At 41.6% G+C, this 16,661-nt stretch overlaps 2 protein-coding genes across 4 annotated transcripts; one reads left to right on the forward strand and one right to left on the reverse strand.

The window, feature by feature from the left end:
* Positions 1–558: 558 nt before the first annotated feature.
* Positions 559–11,368, reverse strand: ehhadh (enoyl-CoA, hydratase/3-hydroxyacyl CoA dehydrogenase). Of its 2 annotated transcripts, none has more exons than XM_086051095.1 (7): positions 11,234–11,368; positions 9,915–10,018; positions 9,526–9,695; positions 9,251–9,362; positions 8,500–8,604; positions 5,559–5,900; positions 559–4,266 (listed from the first exon to the last, which is right to left on the reverse strand). In XM_086051095.1, the coding sequence occupies exons 3-7, from the start codon at positions 9,664–9,666 to the stop codon at positions 3,032–3,034; spliced, it is 1,935 nt and encodes a 644-aa protein (XP_085907221.1). In that variant the 5' UTR covers positions 9,667–9,695; positions 9,915–10,018; positions 11,234–11,368; the 3' UTR covers positions 559–3,031. The 2 variants fall into 2 exon arrangements, with proteins under 2 accessions (XP_085907221.1, XP_085907220.1); XM_086051094.1 differs by lacking the exon at positions 11,234–11,368 and adding an exon at positions 10,230–10,499.
* tmem41aa (transmembrane protein 41aa) lies at positions 11,034–16,602 on the forward strand. Of its 2 annotated transcripts, XM_086051100.1 has the most exons (6): positions 11,034–11,367; positions 11,974–12,124; positions 12,203–12,364; positions 12,694–12,832; positions 14,192–14,406; positions 14,478–16,602. In XM_086051100.1, exons 1-6 carry the CDS (start codon positions 11,183–11,185, stop codon positions 14,499–14,501), a joined length of 876 nt encoding a protein of 291 aa, XP_085907226.1. In that variant the 5' UTR covers positions 11,034–11,182; the 3' UTR covers positions 14,502–16,602. The 2 variants fall into 2 exon arrangements, with proteins under 2 accessions (XP_085907226.1, XP_085907228.1); XM_086051102.1 differs by having other exon boundaries at positions 11,037–11,367; positions 14,192–16,602.
* Positions 16,603–16,661: the final 59 nt, after the last annotated feature.

The following is a 16,661-nucleotide window of genomic DNA, read 5'->3' on the forward strand; positions in this document are numbered from 1 at the left end:
CCAAAATACTGGTCTAATAAAGATATTTTTATTGTAATACAGATTTGCTTGTTTGTTAAAAAAAACATTTATATGGGAAGAGGACCTTAAAAAGACTAATCGCACAGTAGATCACAATAACAAATGTGGAGGGGGAAAAAATTACAATTACAATGTTTTTTCAAAATCGTTCAGCCTTCGTGAATTTTGGTTTGTCTATTTGTGGTCCACAACATTGGCTGGCAACCAATCTAGGGGGTACGTCGCATCTCACCCTGATGGAGACAACTTGCTAGTTGCAAATTAAGTCACTAACTTAATGGGGGTGGGCCTTCATCACCATGGCAACATGGGAGGAGCAAGGGTGCTGCCACTAGGCAAGATGCTACTTAGTCCCCTACAGCCAAGGTAGAAAAAGAAAGGGTAGCGCCAAAAGAGCATCAAAAGCCAGACATTTTCACTCGCGGAGGCAACACTTTTTTAGTGTTCCATCAAATCCATCAAATTACACTTATCAAATTGTGGTGTGGCAAACACAAAAAATGTGTGACGTTTAAGAAATAGGCAGATGACCAAATATTTTCTTGGTTTGATGAGTGAAATTGTTTTCCTTTATTGTATCTTATTAGATGGTGTAGGTGTGCAAAATACAAGCATATAAACTGGAATATGGCATCGGATGCACATTCAATACAAAACGATTTATCGCGAGTGTCAGGGAATCCGAGAAATGGTTACGGATGTTAAGCGGCTCCTTCAGTTCAAGATTACAGCGCAGATTGTATCCTGAGGGGTCATTACAGGCCACAGTTGTACTACAAGTTTTTTTCTTCAGTGCATGTGAGTTTGACATTTTTAATCAACTCAGACTCACACGAGCTGCGCCTGAACTTGGCCGGATGTCCGCCTCTTTGTGCTGCTCTCTTTCACCCCCTGCACGGCGCACAATCGGCATCCACTGCTGCGCCAGTCAGATGGGGCTTATGGTGCGCCAACTGCACAAGTCACATTGTAATCTTTGCAGTGTAATCGTCGGATTTAGATGCGGCCTCCATCCCCAATGAGATAAAAGTCAAAGAAACCCCATTTACAAAGATATTATACATGCAAAGGCCCTAAATCCTCTTGATTAGGGGAAAAAGGGGATTTAAGAAAAATGTACCTAAAGTAATAAATGGGATGTAGAAACAAAAATGGTTTTATGGCAACCAATCCTGAACTGCAGCCATGTTCGGGGCTGTTTTTTTTTTTCCTGTTAGAAAATGTATTCATTTTATTCATAGTGGATTAAAGCGGGAGCCAACCCAAAAATGTTCTTTACAATAATGTTCTATAGTCTATGCACTTCCACTAGACTAAACACAGCATTCTGATTAATACAACATTGTGAAATATGAGGTAAGCAGTAAAATACACCTGCTTTCAGTCATCTCGGGGGGGCGGCCATTTTGCCACTTTTGCCACATCAGAGTTGTTCAGGGAACGACCAATCACGGCTCACCTGTTTTCTGAAGCTGAGCCATGATTGGTTGTTACCTCAGCCTTGAGCAAGTGATGTCATTTGCAGTTGACAGAAAGTGACAAAATGGCCGCCCCCTAAGATGGCTAAAAAGGGGTTGGATTTGACTACTTAACTCATACTCCACAAACACAATATCAATCAGAATGCCGTGTTTAGGCTAGTGGGGCTGCATAGAACTATTGTAAAGAATTTTTTGTTAAGGGAAAACTAGATTGAATTTCCACCATTTGACGATAGCTAGTCTCAGTCGTATTATATTTCTTCAAATATTGGCCTTCTTGCTGATGGATGCTGACTGTGTTGAATAAATACGTTCCACACTTCAAATAAAATGTAGCGCTAACAGGTGGCTGTAATTATCTTTACTGTAACTGATACTATCATAGCATCTTTTATTTATGCAAACGCATACTGCCTGCGGAGCAGGTGAGGCTTCAGTAAAGCTGACGTTTCCAGTGCAGTTTAAAGAAAGACTGCTTTCTGTATGCAGTGCAATGTGGGGAATTCTGGGTGGGTGGGGGGGGGGGGGGGCAGCTAAACAGTTTGCCAATAACCCAAAAAGATTTAAGGCTGGGGAAAACAAATGAAAGCTAGCTGTGCTGTTCACAGAGGAGAAAGCTTTAATTCCCTGCAGGAGCACAGTGTTGGCGCCTCAATGCAGAAAAGTTCAAATGTTTTTTTTTTTTCTTTGGCGAAGTCATTTGAGGTTCAGTGAAGTTCATTTTAGTGTAAGCACAGTTCTTTGACCAAAGCTTAGTTTGAGTTTTGAAGTTCCAGCTCAACGGTTCTTCAAATCCTCCTTCCAAATAGACAGTTTTTTTAGTATATCACATCATTCTTGGAACAGCATTGAGATGGAACTTGCAGGGTCATTTAGAAAATCAAACTAAGCTTTTTAAACTTTAGATCCTGCACAGTCTCATTATTTATTTGTTTCCCTTAAAACTTACAGTGAACCCCTGCCTATACACAAATCTACAAAGTATTAAACTTTTTTTTCTTCTTCTTTCTGTAGAACCCATCCTCTGGTACCAGAATGTGCGGAAAACTACCAGTTTGCAATTTTTTGGTGCTCTCTTTAAAAGAAACCACAATTTGGTGTAAAGTAGTAATTGGTGTCAAGGAAGTATGTTGAAATGATGCATCTCAACTGAGAGACCAAGCGCTTTGGCAGGGAGGGGCTATGTTTAGCCAGGGTTGTTAGCGGAAGTTAGTCTTCCTTGCCATTTATTTTTTCCAGTAATGTAAAATGCGTTTGAAATAATATTGAAGTATTTCGAGAATCACGGTTTGTGGTAAATGTATGGTTTTGAACTCCTGATATTGGCTACAATAAACACTTAAGGGGTCAATTATTTGTGATTTTCACCGTTGTGTGAATACGTGAGGCCGTACGATTACTCAAACACCTTCAAAAATTGCCCATGATTTGCAACATGCAAGTATATTTTGAATAGGATTAGCATATAGGAAATAAGCAGTCATGAGGCTGAAATGGCATTTTGAGGGCGATTAAAACATCTTGCAGATTTAAAGATGGCTGTGAGTTTTCGTGATGATTTCTCTCCACCTGTGGACGGGCGGGCTGCCGCCGGCCGCCAGCCGCCGGAGCAGACTGCAGGGCTGCAGGTAAGGCACGTCGGGGTGGGCCTGCTGGTAGTGCTCCAGCCTCTCCGCGACCTTGGCAAGGCCCACCATACTCGCGTAGAACATGGGACCGCCGCGGTGCTTGGGCCAGCCGTAGCCGAGCGCGTAGATGACGTCGATGTCTTCGGGTCCGGCTGCTATTCCTTCCTCTAGGATGCGGAAGCCCTCGTTGATTAGGGGATACAAACAGCGCTCCAGCACCTCCTGGCGCTCAACGCGGCGTGCAGCCAGGCCATGTCGGGATCGATACTCCTCCAGAAATCCGTACAGCCACGGGTCAGGCCGGGCTTCACGGCCGTTGTCGTACCGATACCATCCACGGCCCGTTTTCTGTCCAAACCGCCCGTGCTCATAGAGAAGATCTCCCAGGGGGCTGTACCTGCGGCCTTGTCGGACTCGAGCCGAAGTGCCAGGCTGCACCAGACCTTCTGCCTTCCTGACCCTCCAGCCTACATCAATCCCGGAGAGGTCGGACATGCTGAAGAGCCCCATGGCGAAACCAAACTCCTCCAGGACTCCGTCGACCAACTCAGGCGTGGCTCCCTCTTCCAACAAGAACAAGCCTTGTTCCATATATGGCTTGAGCATGCGGTTCCCCACAAACCCGCGGCAGTTACCAACGGCCACGCCCACTTTGCCCATTCGTTTGCCCAGATTCATGGCGGTGGCCACAGCTTCAGGAGAGGAGCGCGAGCCGTACACCACCTCCAGCAGCTTCATGACGTGCGCCGGGGCAAAGAAATGCATCCCGACCACCAGCTGTGGGTGGCGGCTCTGCGAGGCCAGCAGGTCGATGTCTAAAGCGGACGTGTTGGTGCACAAGAAGGCTTCTGGTTTACAGATGGCAGACAGCTGCTGGAAGAGTTGCTTCTTCAGGGCCACGTCTTCAAACACAGCCTCGATGACCAGATCAACATCCGCTACTGCCTGGAGGTTTTGGCTATAGGCGATCGGGTCGAGTGGAGGGGCCACCCCTCGTCTCTTGGCCCCCCGCTGTAGCATGCCTGAGATGGCCTGCTTTGCCTCCGTCAGTGGCTTCTCCTGGGCCTCCACGGCAACCACAGACAACCCCGCCTGAGCGAGGGAAACTGTTATGCCTCTCCCCATTGTGCCAAGACCTAAGAAAACCAAAGATGTCAAATACAAAGTGACGTCTAGCGGACAAAGTTGTTTTTGTCTCCTTTAAGTGGCTTCTTATTTCAATCTAGTACATCAAAATGCTTTTTTTTTTTTTTGCCATTAAGCGGACTGTGCCGTTGCCTTCATGCCTGCAATTTTAAAGCGCAAGCTGCAAAGACTCACATATCGTCGCTGTCCTGTGAAAAACACCTATGTCCAATTTTTGAATTTGTTTTAATTTTCACGTGAATGCAATGTCTGTAACATGGAAACACCATTCACGTAAAAATAAGAAAATTGAAAAAAAATGGACATAAGTGTTTTTCACAGGACAACGTCGAGATGCAAAATGCTCAAAAAGCAACACCCTCTGCTGGGCGGAGCCTTGAATAGACTTGAACTGGAAAGGCTTCATATCAACAATGGTAACACTTAGCAATGTCCAGAGCTAAAGTAAGTTAATGTTAGCATTTGTTTACTATCAATAGTCCTTCTAGCAATGCATAAGTGTCCTTGATTCATGATATTCTCAACCATTTCATGGTTATAAATGGCTTACAATGAACTAGTTTGCATCACATCCAGTGTGCAAGCTAAGTAACTAGTGGAGAAAGGGTAAGGAATTGTTCTTTTTTTGTGAGTGTCTTTCAGGGGCATCAGACAAAATTTGGTGAGGGGCCATCTTAAAGTGGAAGTCAACCTGAACACTTTTTTTTTCAAGAATATGTTCTATGCTAATTGAAACAAAACATTCTGATTAATATTGTGTTTGTGGAATATGAGTTAAGCAGCAAAAGCTAGCCATCTCAGGGGACGGCCATTTTGTCACTTCTGTCGACTGAAAATGACATCACAGTTGCTCAGGGCTCAGGTAACGTCCAATCACAGCTCACCTATTTTCTGAAGCTGAGCCATGATTAGTCATTATCCGAGCCCCGAGCAACTGTGATGTCATTTTCAGTCGACAGAAGTGACAAAATGGCTGCCCCCTGAGATGGCTAGCTTTTGCTGACAAAAACGGGTGGCTTTTTTTGCTAAACTCATATTACACAAACGCAATATTAATCAGAATGCCTTGTTTCAACTAAACAAAAATGTTTGGGATGACTCCCTCTTTAAATATAAACAACCTTCAGAAGTTTCAAGCCTCAAGCTATGCTTTGTTTTTTTGTTTCAACAAGGCAGCTACTGCTTGAATATGATTTCTTCATGAAAGCTTAATAGGCATAGTTCATCTGTAATTGCCATGATTATTCCATGTCAATATACTGTATAAGTGTTCCAGCCTTACCGATGACCGCCACTTTATGGATGCGCCTGGGCTTGCTGCCGTCCCAGCGTGCGCCACCAGGCATGCTCCACCTGGCCACAGCTCTCTGAGAAAAGAAACTGTACTGCAGAGCTCGAGCCTGGCCAGAGGTGAACAGTGTGGCCATCAGCTCCTTTTCCCGCTCCATGCCTCGGGCGTAGGGCAGGGTGGCGGCCGCCCGCAGCGCCTGGACGCAAGCCACTGGCGCGATGGCTCCACGGGCGCTCTGGCGGACTTTCTGCATCGCTGCCTCAAATAGGGCATCCAAATCGGGAGGGCAAGGGCACGGGCGGTTGCTGACACGGCGGGAATCCAGAGATTGTTCTGAAGGTGAATAAGGATGATTCAGAGGGCTTTTTCAAACAGACGTTTGCATTACTGTGCAAAAGTTCACCATTAGAATTGTACTATCATTACCATATACTGTATAGGGTGGTCCAAAAGTAGGTACAAATCTTTTAATCTCTTAAAAATCTTTTATTACATTCGCAGTGATTTCTTCCTTGATTTTTTTTTTTAATTCAATTCAAATTACTTGACTTGCCCCCAAGAGGCAATTTATTTAAAAGGGCATGACAGCAATTTAAAGGACATATAAAACATACTATTGCAGATTCAGATTAAAAAGAAAAACAGCAGTGCACACATGAAAACCCCTAACAATAATTTAAAAAGGAAAAAATATATGTGAGTTAAAGTGCATTTAGCTTTTGATGTTTTAGACTAGGGGTGGGAACGATAATCGCCTTATCGATGCATCGGCGTATTAAAAAGATTCTGAATCGATTCATGGGTATTAATAATCAATCGATATTTAAAGTTTCCATAAAAAAAACTAAACGCATGGGCATTAAGTGCGTTTGTACGTCAGATGTCTGTGCTAGGCTATTTGACTGGTTTTCTCGTTTCTGTACTGTCAGAATCACCTCACATTTCCCATTGTTTGCCTTCTTCGATGGGGATTCACTGTGTGTACTCGCACTGCTAACTTGGAAGTACATTTCTTGGTGAGATGCCGCGGGAGGGCTCAACATTACAAAGAGGTCAGGTGTCTGCACTGATTTTACTTTGGGGGGAAATGGGAGGGAAAAAAGAAATCTAGTCAATTACTCATTCCTGTCTCCCCTGACATGATTACACGAGACAGCAGTTAGAATCCTTCACAGCGTCACTGTATTACACTGAGCTTCAGAAAATGGGTCACCATGGCAAAGATTAAACGGTCGCTCACCAATCCAATGTCTACAATGTGCTCCAATCAGCAAAGCAAATCACTTTCAATTAAACAGCAATGAATGAAAAGATGTCATTTCAGGCTTTTATGAATACATCCTTCTCACATTTCAAGACAGCATTTTGGTGGTGTGGCAGTTGAATATGACCACAAGGGAACTTCACTTCACTCAGCCATTAATCTGTAAATGGCCGCACTGTTTCGATGGATTTGTTGTGCAGAGAGAGGGTCGTCTCGACAGATGTGACGGGCAGATGTCGCAACCGCTGCGCTAAAATACTTAATCCTGTCAGCGCGCGCGTGTGTGGGCTGTGTCAGGAACACGTGCAACCATTCATATGCACACTCTTGTATTTTGACACATGGATGCTCTCCACTGGTTGGCTCACATGCTCACCCGCACTACGGTGGCTTCGGAATGTAAATTCCGTGTTCCCCGTTCCCGTTTTTCTAGCAGCCCCGCCAATTAAATCAAGATGGGAGCATCCGCCCGAATAAACATAGATTTCAGTTTGATAGACTCTCATCCTTGTTCTGCACGTTTCTGCCTGACTCGCTCGCGTTTTCATTTTTATCTAACAACCCCGCCAAAAGTCATGTTGGCTGACATAATGCAGAAAAAGGGGAAATGCTTAAAGCAAACCAGCCCAAGGCTGCTCTTAGTCATTTAAAACAAAAAAATATATATTACTTACAACCAAACTATAACATTCCAAAGTGATTTAACTTAGCATAAAGGTGGCTAGCCAAGCTTGACTGTCCATCTTATATCAATGTTACTATCTTGTCAAAACATATCATAAAGTGACATTTTCCTGGTTCAAATAAGTCCATTTTTAGATATTAGTTGAAATGACAGTTTCCTAATGTTTCTTGTCATTATGCTAAGCTAAAATTAGCTATGCTAGCTTCATGTTTTGGTGTGTAATGTAAGACAGCAGGACTATATTTTGTCATGTCACCTTTTTGGCATGGCATTTTTTTTTTTTTTAATTCAATTGGACAATGTCATGTCATGTCATCTTCCAAACCGCTTATCCTATATAGGGTCGCGGGGAGTTGCTGGAGCCTATCCCAGCCGTCAATGGGCGAAGGCAGACTACACCCCGAACTGGTCGCCAGCCAGTCGCAGGGCACACATAGACACTGTCACTGAGCGGGAATCGATCCCACGCTGCCCGCACACAACTCAGGCGTGTGTACCACTACACTATCAGCGGACCTAATTGGACAATGTGTGATGGGGAAATATGGTATTGACACTGAATTTGAAGGTGCACCAAAAGTAATTCTTAGTATTCCAACAGGATGTAAATCACTCAATTATTATGTGTGTGGAGAACACAGCAAACACTTATTCATTCGTAGGTCCGATTGAAAAACTAATGACAATATTTAACTAATTCAAACAAACTGACAGGGACTGCCTATGAATATTCTGAGAATGTTTGTCCCTTTTGCCCCTTCTGAATAATAGAGCAAAGGCTGCGGAGACATCAGAGCACGTCTCACGCGGCCATCAAACATTCATGGCCGCAGCTGAGTATTCTCATCCCCTTCACTTCCCCCGAAAATTGCAGATGTCAGATTCTCCACAAATATGTCTTTTGTAGAAAATTCCCCGCGCCACCAGAGAGGAGATATCATGTGAGTGAATGGCAAGCTGTCTGTACTTGGTTTTCGTCTCACCTGCAACACTCTTGGCAAACTTGACAGCTGCATCCACGGCACTGTGATCAGTAATCTGATCCACTATTGAGAGTTTCAGCGCTTCGGCGGCGGTGATGTGACGACCTGTGAGACAAACATGACAGTCAGTGAGTCTCTGCGCTTGAAAAAAATAAATAAACCAAAGTCTGAAAAAAAGAAGCAGTGTTCCAGATATGTTTATATTTTCTCTAAAAAACAACAACAACAACAACAACAAAAACATACATATTAAGTTCTTTCAAGTCTCTAAATTTCCCATGGATGTGAACGTGAGTGTAAATGGTTGTTTGCCTATATGTGCCTTGTGATTGGCTGACAACCATTCCAGGATGTACCCCACCTCTTGCCCAAAGCTAGCTGGAATAGTCTTGACCTCAGCTGCAATCCTAATGAGGAAAAGTGTTATATAAAAATGGATGGATGGACTATTTTGTATTGAATGTTTTAAAATAGAACCAAATTGTTTAATGGTTCACAAACATTTCAGCAATAGCACACACTGAAAATCATGATGAAGGCTGACCTCTGCTGGACATTTGAGGACACTACATTTACATCAATTAAACTTTTGAATAAAGTATGGACAATTTCTCATGTATCACGTTTTATATATTAACACATTGGAAACCTTTATGCAAGAATATGGTCGCAAACGCAAGTTTCACATAAAAAAAAGTCAATTGCAAGTGTAAATTCAGGCATAGCAAATAAAAGGTGTGGTTGTTGTTACCAGTGGTGATGAGATCTATTGCTGCCGGTAGTCCAGTGAGCCTTGGCAAACGTTGGGTCCCACCTGCAGCAGGTAGCAGACCCAGAGTCACCTCTGGAAGCCCCACTTTAGCCTGAAATTGAGCCCAGAGGTGAGGATGAATGGAAAGCACTATTAATTTCAACACAAAGTAAGTTTGTATGAACTGTATCATGTTTGTGTATTTTAACCAAGCGTAGTCATTTGTGAGCCCTGAAAAATGTATTTACTTACTTAGATCTGAATATTGAACTAACCTTGGAGTGAGCTATTCGATAGTGACAGCCAAGCGCCAACTCCAGGCCTCCACCCAGAGCGATCCCTTCTATAGCCGCCACCACCGGCTTATCCGCCGCCTCTATGGCGTGGATCATTGGCACCAATGGAGGCCCAGTCATAGTGGTCCCAAACTCTCTGATGTCTGCTCCTGTTAATATGCAATAGTGTTACTATTACATCACAGTGGAGTAACAATGCTGAGCTCAGGGCTATTTTCAGAACTAGATTAATAGAAAAATTACTTGGTTGTGTAATTTGTAACTTGATGGGTAGGCGGGCACATCAGAGACTCAACCGTTTGTATACAAGCCATTTACCATCTTTAATATAATTGACAGAAAACAGTTGTACTCTACACTGTACCTACCCCCACAAAACACTCCATTCTGGCCACATACGACAACAGACTTCACCCTGGGATCACCAAGAGCTCTCTTCACAGTGTCCACGATGCCCTGACGTACAGCTGCGCTGTATAATACAGTACACACTGTAATGTTAAATTATCTCAGTCTTTGCGAGAAAGGATGAGTTCACCCATAGATTCCAGCTCTGAGTGGACACAGTGAATGCAATATAGTGATATGTAATTAACACAGACGGGGCCTCAGTAGATTGTGCAGATTAAAAAATATATTGCGGCGATGCAGAAAAAACTAAGCAGTAATACTGCACAATTTACCTTAGTGCATTCACTGGAGGATTTTGAAGCGTAATCAAGCCAACAGTTCCCGAAACGCGAGAATATTGAGCCATTTTCCCACACGAACGATCGCTCTCTTTTTACTGCGTGCAGTGAACTTTGTAACTTCAATGTTTTTGCTGGCAGAACTACTTCAACTTTAGCACACTTCCTCCCCTCACTGTCCACTGTCCATGACAGCGTCCACACGCCACACCTGGGTTTTCAACTTTGCATCGTTCACTTAAACAGAGTAGAACTCGGGGCGTTCAGGAGCATTGGCGCCCCCTATAACGCCTGCAGGAAAAATACGAGTATGTTATGTTATATTAACTGTTTATAATTACGTTACTACCATTTATGTAAATGTACATTTTACAACCAAATACTCAATCTCTGGTACAAATAAAATAAAATAAAATGAAAATTGGACTTAAATCTTACGATCATCCCACAAGTGTTGTTAGGAACGTGACGTCATGATTTGGGCGGCCCTCGTCTTTTTCCTGTCACATTATATATGCTCCTAGATAATTTGACCACTTATTTAAGTTTCCGCTCAAATATTATCAAAAAAATAATGTTACAATTTCTGGCTCGAATATAACAACCGTGGGCGAACGCTGTTGGGGAAAGTAACGCCACGAAGTGGGCGGTTTTGTCACATGATCCATTTATCATTTCACTTGACCTTTTTAAAGGCCGTGTTAGTATAATGTTATTGACCACTCGCTTACATTTTCACTAAGATAATCAGACACCAGTATTTTTTTCATTTTAAATGTTATTTTATTTATTTAACTATTTTAGGGTGAAATGACAACCGTAAACGAGCGTTGTTGGGAAGTGACGTCACAAAGTAGGGACTGTTGTCAGTTTCTGTGCCTGTCACGTGACTCGGCTGTTTTGGCTGTCTTAAAATCAAATAAAATAAAAGAACGGGAGTGGTGAATATGCGCTCGCTCATCGGACTTATCTCCGTGGTCGTCGTTGCAACCGTGTACCTTTATTCACTGACTCTGTACTTGCCCCCTGGACCGCCGAGACCCGCTCAGACCGCAGCCGAGACCCAGCATGCCGCCGCTGGAACAGAAGGGTTTGAAGTGTCCGCTGAGAGCACCGAGGACACAAGGGGCAGGTTGGAGCAATTCTATTGCTTTCAGGGATACGCTCAACCGGACCATGCTGAGCTAACTATCAATTTGTCTTTATTTATTTATTTATATATAATTTACAAGCTTTAGTTTTATATGTTATATATATAAATTATATATATTATATACATATATATATGTATAATATATATATATATATATATATATATATATATATATATATATACATACATACATGTATATATGCCGTATACATATACAGTATATATACACCATATATATATATCTATCTCTTGTGCTGTATGCTCTTTTTGTAATTTTAACAAAGCACTTATTTATATACTTTGCTTTTTGTATTAAATTCATCTGCTTTTAAATGTCTTAAAATGTTTTTTCTGTATTTTGCCTTTAAATGTTTTGTAACTATGTGAAGCACATTGAGTTGTCTTGTGTATGAAGTGCACTACAGGTATTTAAATAAAGCTGCCGTGCCTTACAGATGACTGCTGCCTCGATGTAAAGCAAAACGACACTTTGGTTTATTTGTGCATTTTTCCCGGCCCCTCCTACACAACAAGTACACGCTTTGCCGACCATGGCGATCTGTGTTTTTTTTTTTTTTTCATCAGGTTGAAGTTTCCATCTGACTTGGAGGATCTGCGAGAGCTGTCCGAGCTTCTTCAATTCTACAAGACGGAGCACACAGCCTACGTTCTGCTGCTCTTTTGCAGCGCTTACCTCTACAAACAGTCCTTCGCCATCCCCGGATCCTCCTTCCTGGTAAGATCAGAACACAAACGCGTGTGGCTTGTAATTCCGACACTGGTAAACAATTCTGAGCCTTTTTGCGTTGTTTAGAACATCTTAGCAGGAGCCATATTCGGCCTGCACTTGGGTCTGCTGCTGGCCTGTGTGCTCACCACGGTGGGCTCCACTGCCTGCTACCTCCTGTCTCAGGCCTTTGGGAAACACTACATTGTCAGGCTCTTCCCTGATAAGGTGGCCATGCTCCAGAGGAAGGTGAACACACACACACACAAACGGATGACCCATTTTCCAAGTTTCTTTTTTTTTTTGTTAAGATACGAGCCATCGTTCAGCCGAGCAAAAAATGTCTTTACTGTATCGTTGCAGTAAAGTTAACCTTTTTTTGAGGAGGCTCGAACAGATTTAGTGCATCTCAATGTATTTCTGTGGTGAAAGGTGATTTCATATTTGAATGTTTTCACTTAGGTGTTGTCAGGGAATGAATAAAACTTACCACTGTCCAGTATGTCTTTTTGACTTCTTGGCTGTTGTGCTTGACGTTGCTGCGTCCTTCCTTCCTTCCTTCCTTCCTTCCTTCCCAGGTGGAGGACAATAAGGACTGCCTGTTCTTCTTCCTTCTCTTCTTGAGGTTCTTCCCCATGACTCCCAACTGGTTCCTCAACATGTCCGCCCCCGTTGCCAACATCCCCGTCACCTTCTTCTTCGGCTCGGTCTTCATTGGTAAGCGCAGCAGCTGTTAGACGGCTGTGATGATATCTGTGTAGTGCTTATGATGATAGCTCACGTGTCAGCTACCACCTACGCGTCTCCATTCGATTGATTGTAGTTTGAAGCTTCTAATCCATTTTATTTATTAACTCATTTACTACCATTGATGAATTTACTTGTCTTTTCATAGTCCAGACATTCAATCCCCGGAACCTATTTTTATTTTTTTCAAATTTTGGGGAATTTTTCAAAAAATTCTGGCAGTGAATAGTACATGGAAGAGGCAAATTATTTGAATATTTATTAATTCCTTATAAAATATGTACTCATGCGCTCGGGTTTTAAATGTATGTACTATTTTACATAATTTGCTTTAAAGACTTTAGCAGAAGCAATGATACTCCAATCATGTGCTTGTAATTACAAATGTCAACATTTTCATTTTAAATTACTACTTAATTCTCATAGATTTACAACCTTATTCAGATTACCCCAACACACACACACTTTTCTCTTAAAATTGTGGCTTATCAATGTCCAACTTTTGGGAAAAATCACTTATTCTTAAGAAACCACATTTGCTCTTAAAAAATAAAGTTAGCAACTATTTCATAAAAATGTTATTGCAATTTTGAAATTGTATTCTCAGAATTAGTATCCATGTAAAAGTTCTACATTTTGACTTTTTTTTTCTTGAAAATATTCATTTCAAAATGACATTGCTGTAAAATTTAAATGTTTTATTTTTCTATAATGACTTTTTCAGTAAAATCTCAACTTTTTCTCATCAATTACTACATTCTCATAAAATGTCTACCTTTGTTTTTGCTGAAATGCTTACTAATTGTCTCCTAAAATTCGTCATTCTTCTAAAATTCCAATTTCTCTCCACAAAATTCCACCTTTCTTTTTACTCGCAGTATTTCAACTTGTGTGACTTCAGCCTTATAGTAGTTGTATTCTTGGGCCTTTTGAGACTTGAATTTAATTTTAAGTTTGTTTTTCAACATAATTTACAGTTTACTACAAATGTTAACCTGTTTTATTTATTTAAATTTTAAATATTTTTTATTAAATTATTTACTGTAGTAATTATGATGCCGGAAGGAGAAATTCAACATAGACTCTGCTGTTTATTTTTTTTTGTTGCGCACCACACGGATAAGCAGATCACACATATGCATTTGACAAAAAAAACAAAAAAATTGTACTCTTAACATTAGGATTCAATTCTATTTGTGCTTGTAAAGAACCACAAATCAATGCCACTTCTTCTGACTTTAACGGCTCCAAAAGGAAAACAACAGTGAGAATGACAGTCGAACAAGAAATACCTTTTGTTTTAGCGTAGCGTGTCGACCTGTCTTTTAGGTCTGCTGCCCTACAACTTCATCTGCGTGCAGACGGGTGTCATGTTGGCGGAAGTGTCGTCCCTGGACCACTTGTTCTCCTGGCAGCGCCTCGCCCAGCTTTTGGCCACGGCGTGCGCGGCGCTGCTGCCCGGCGCGCTCATCCGCCGCTACGGCCAGCGGCACCTGAAGGGGACCTCGACCCGCGAGCAAAACGGACTCCCCGACAACAAGAAGGTCCGCTGACACACTGCGTGGGTTGTTCATTTGGACTACTGGACCTGACTGTGGGAAAACTTTGTTTACAGAGAGACAACTTTCAACTGTTGTAAACATCTACCTCACATCAGTGTTGAAACTCTCCTGCTTTAACAACACAGGCTTAAAAGGGAAGCGCTTTGTTTGAAAGCAAGTACAAAATAATATTTGTACATTCAAAATACAACTAAAAAAAGTTGTTTCGAACAATCCAGGGTGTGACCCGCCTCTTGCCAAAGTCTGGTGGGATAAGCTGTAACTCACCCCTCTACCTAAATAATGCCGAGCGCTGCGTGTGTAAAAAAATAGATGAATGTTATTCTTCATTTTTAGTGAATGTACTGTGTACTTCACCAGCCAGCACAAAGCCTTTCAGTTATTCAGACGAGCCTCAGTTTGTGATGAAAGTTGACAGAGATTGACAAGGAAGGCTTTAGATCAGGGGTGTCAAACTCATTTCACATTGTGGGCCACATACGGCCTCGGTAGATGTCAAGTGGGCCGGACCATAAAAATTCTACCATACTCTGCTATAAATAACCGAAATATCATGTATTTCTCCTGTTTTGGTGTAAAGAAGCACAAGAACATTAGGAAAATGTTGACATTTAATGAACATTCCTTTTACAAAATGTTTCATGAAACACCTTCGATTTGCTTAGACAAATGTGCAATTCACTTTTATCATTCACAAATATGCATTGCAACTGATCGCACTGATTGTACAAAGGCACAAAACTTTAACAAGTAATTAGTATTGAAAAATATAGTAATGCACTTTAAGACTAAACGAGATTTATAAAGAAAGGAATTTTTAAACAATGTTGTCTTCTACTCTGATCAAAACAATGTGCCCCCCAGCGGATAATTCATAAATTGCATCATATTAAAAATATTAATTCCGTGTCTATAATGCATTTTTAAATGATCCTGCGGGCCTGATCAAACCTCCTTGAGGGGTCGGTTCCGGCCCACGGGCTGTATGTTTGACACCCCTGTTTTAGATCAAGATGAAACAAGGCCACAATATTAGGTACACCCAGACAAACCAAATATGAGAGCTAAACAGCATACCTTCTGCCTTTATAAATATAATAATGCTCAGTTTTGACAGACACGGTTAGAGACGTATCCACTTAAAAATGTTGTCATGTCATTTCACAAGAGAAAACGTTAATGCGTATGAAGTCACATTTTTTCACTTCATAATATTAGAGAAAGAGCTACTACTACTCTAAACACGGCATTCTGATTAATGTGGAATATAAATTAAGCAGTTCAAATGCACCGTTTTTAGCCATCTCACGGGGCGGCCATTTTGTCACTTGCTGTCAAATGAAAATAACATCACAGTTGCTCAGGGCTCGGGTAACAACCAATCATGGCTCAGCTTCAGAAAACAGGTAAGCCGTGATAGGTCGTTGCCTGAGCCCTTAGCAACTGCGATGTCATTTTCAGTTGACAAAGTGGCCGCACCCTGAGATGGCTAAAGACAGGTGGATTTTGCTGCTTAACTCATATTCCACAAATGCAATATTAATTAGAATGTCATGTTTAGACTAGTTAAGGCACATATAGAACATTTTCCTGGAAAGAAAATTTGGGGGTTGACTTCCACTTAAAGACATAACATTTATTCGCATCATTATGCTGCACAAAACGTAACCTTATAATGCCCACTTTCGACTGTCACTGTCAGAGAAGTTGTATTAGTCGTACAATGTCTTTATTTTTGTGACTCATTTGCCCAATCAGGTCGAAGTATTGTACTGAATTTCCTGCCTTTCCGCAGAACACATTGGAGCAGTCCCCGATTGATACTGCGGAAAACTCATTTGAGTGATTCACATTATCAATCTCTACCGACCCTGTTAGTGACAATTCCGATGGCAGACAAAAACCCACTTCCGTCATTGTTTGGTCTGTCAAGTTTTTTTAAGTTTCCCATCATTCATCATTTGCCAGTAAAACAGGCGTCTGTCAGTGACAGAATGCTTACCTCTGTAAATTTGTAACATTAGATATAATATTGGAATGAAAGTACACATTTTTCACATTGACTTTTTTTTTTTTTTTTAGAAAAAAAATGTATTATTCTCTAGAAATTACAGTTGATCAATTAAAGAAAACACAATTGAAGAGAATTACTGTGTGCAAGTGTTTGGCCACTTCTAATACGGCTTCAGTTTCATTATTCTGCTACGTTTTCATAATGACTGGTGGAGTCTGATAAT

This window comes from Filicampus tigris, chromosome 14 (genome assembly GCF_054856515.1).
Source record: "Filicampus tigris isolate MCC_2025a chromosome 14, RoL_Ftig_1.0, whole genome shotgun sequence".
Taxonomy (NCBI): Eukaryota; Metazoa; Chordata; class Actinopteri; order Syngnathiformes; family Syngnathidae; genus Filicampus; species Filicampus tigris.

Excerpts from the sequence above, each read along its gene's own strand:
- ehhadh (XM_086051094.1), bottom strand. The coding sequence starts at position 10,303 with ATGGCTCAATATTCTCGCGTTTCGGGAACTGTTGGCTTGATTACGCTT. Across the intron at positions 8,605-9,250 it reads AATAGATCTCATCACCACTG|GTCGTCACATCACCGCCGCC; the intron begins GTAACAACAACC and ends TTTGTCTCACAG. Across the intron at positions 5,901-8,499 it reads GTTTGCCAAGAGTGTTGCAG|AACAATCTCTGGATTCCCGC; the intron begins GTGAGACGAAAA and ends ATTCACCTTCAG.
- tmem41aa (XM_086051100.1), top strand. The coding sequence starts at position 11,183 with ATGCGCTCGCTCATCGGACTTATCTCCGTGGTCGTCGTTGCAACCGTG. Across the intron at positions 11,368-11,973 it reads ACCGAGGACACAAGGGGCAG|GTTGAAGTTTCCATCTGACT; the intron begins GTTGGAGCAATT and ends TTTTTTCATCAG. Across the intron at positions 12,125-12,202 it reads TCCCCGGATCCTCCTTCCTG|AACATCTTAGCAGGAGCCAT; the intron begins GTAAGATCAGAA and ends TGCGTTGTTTAG.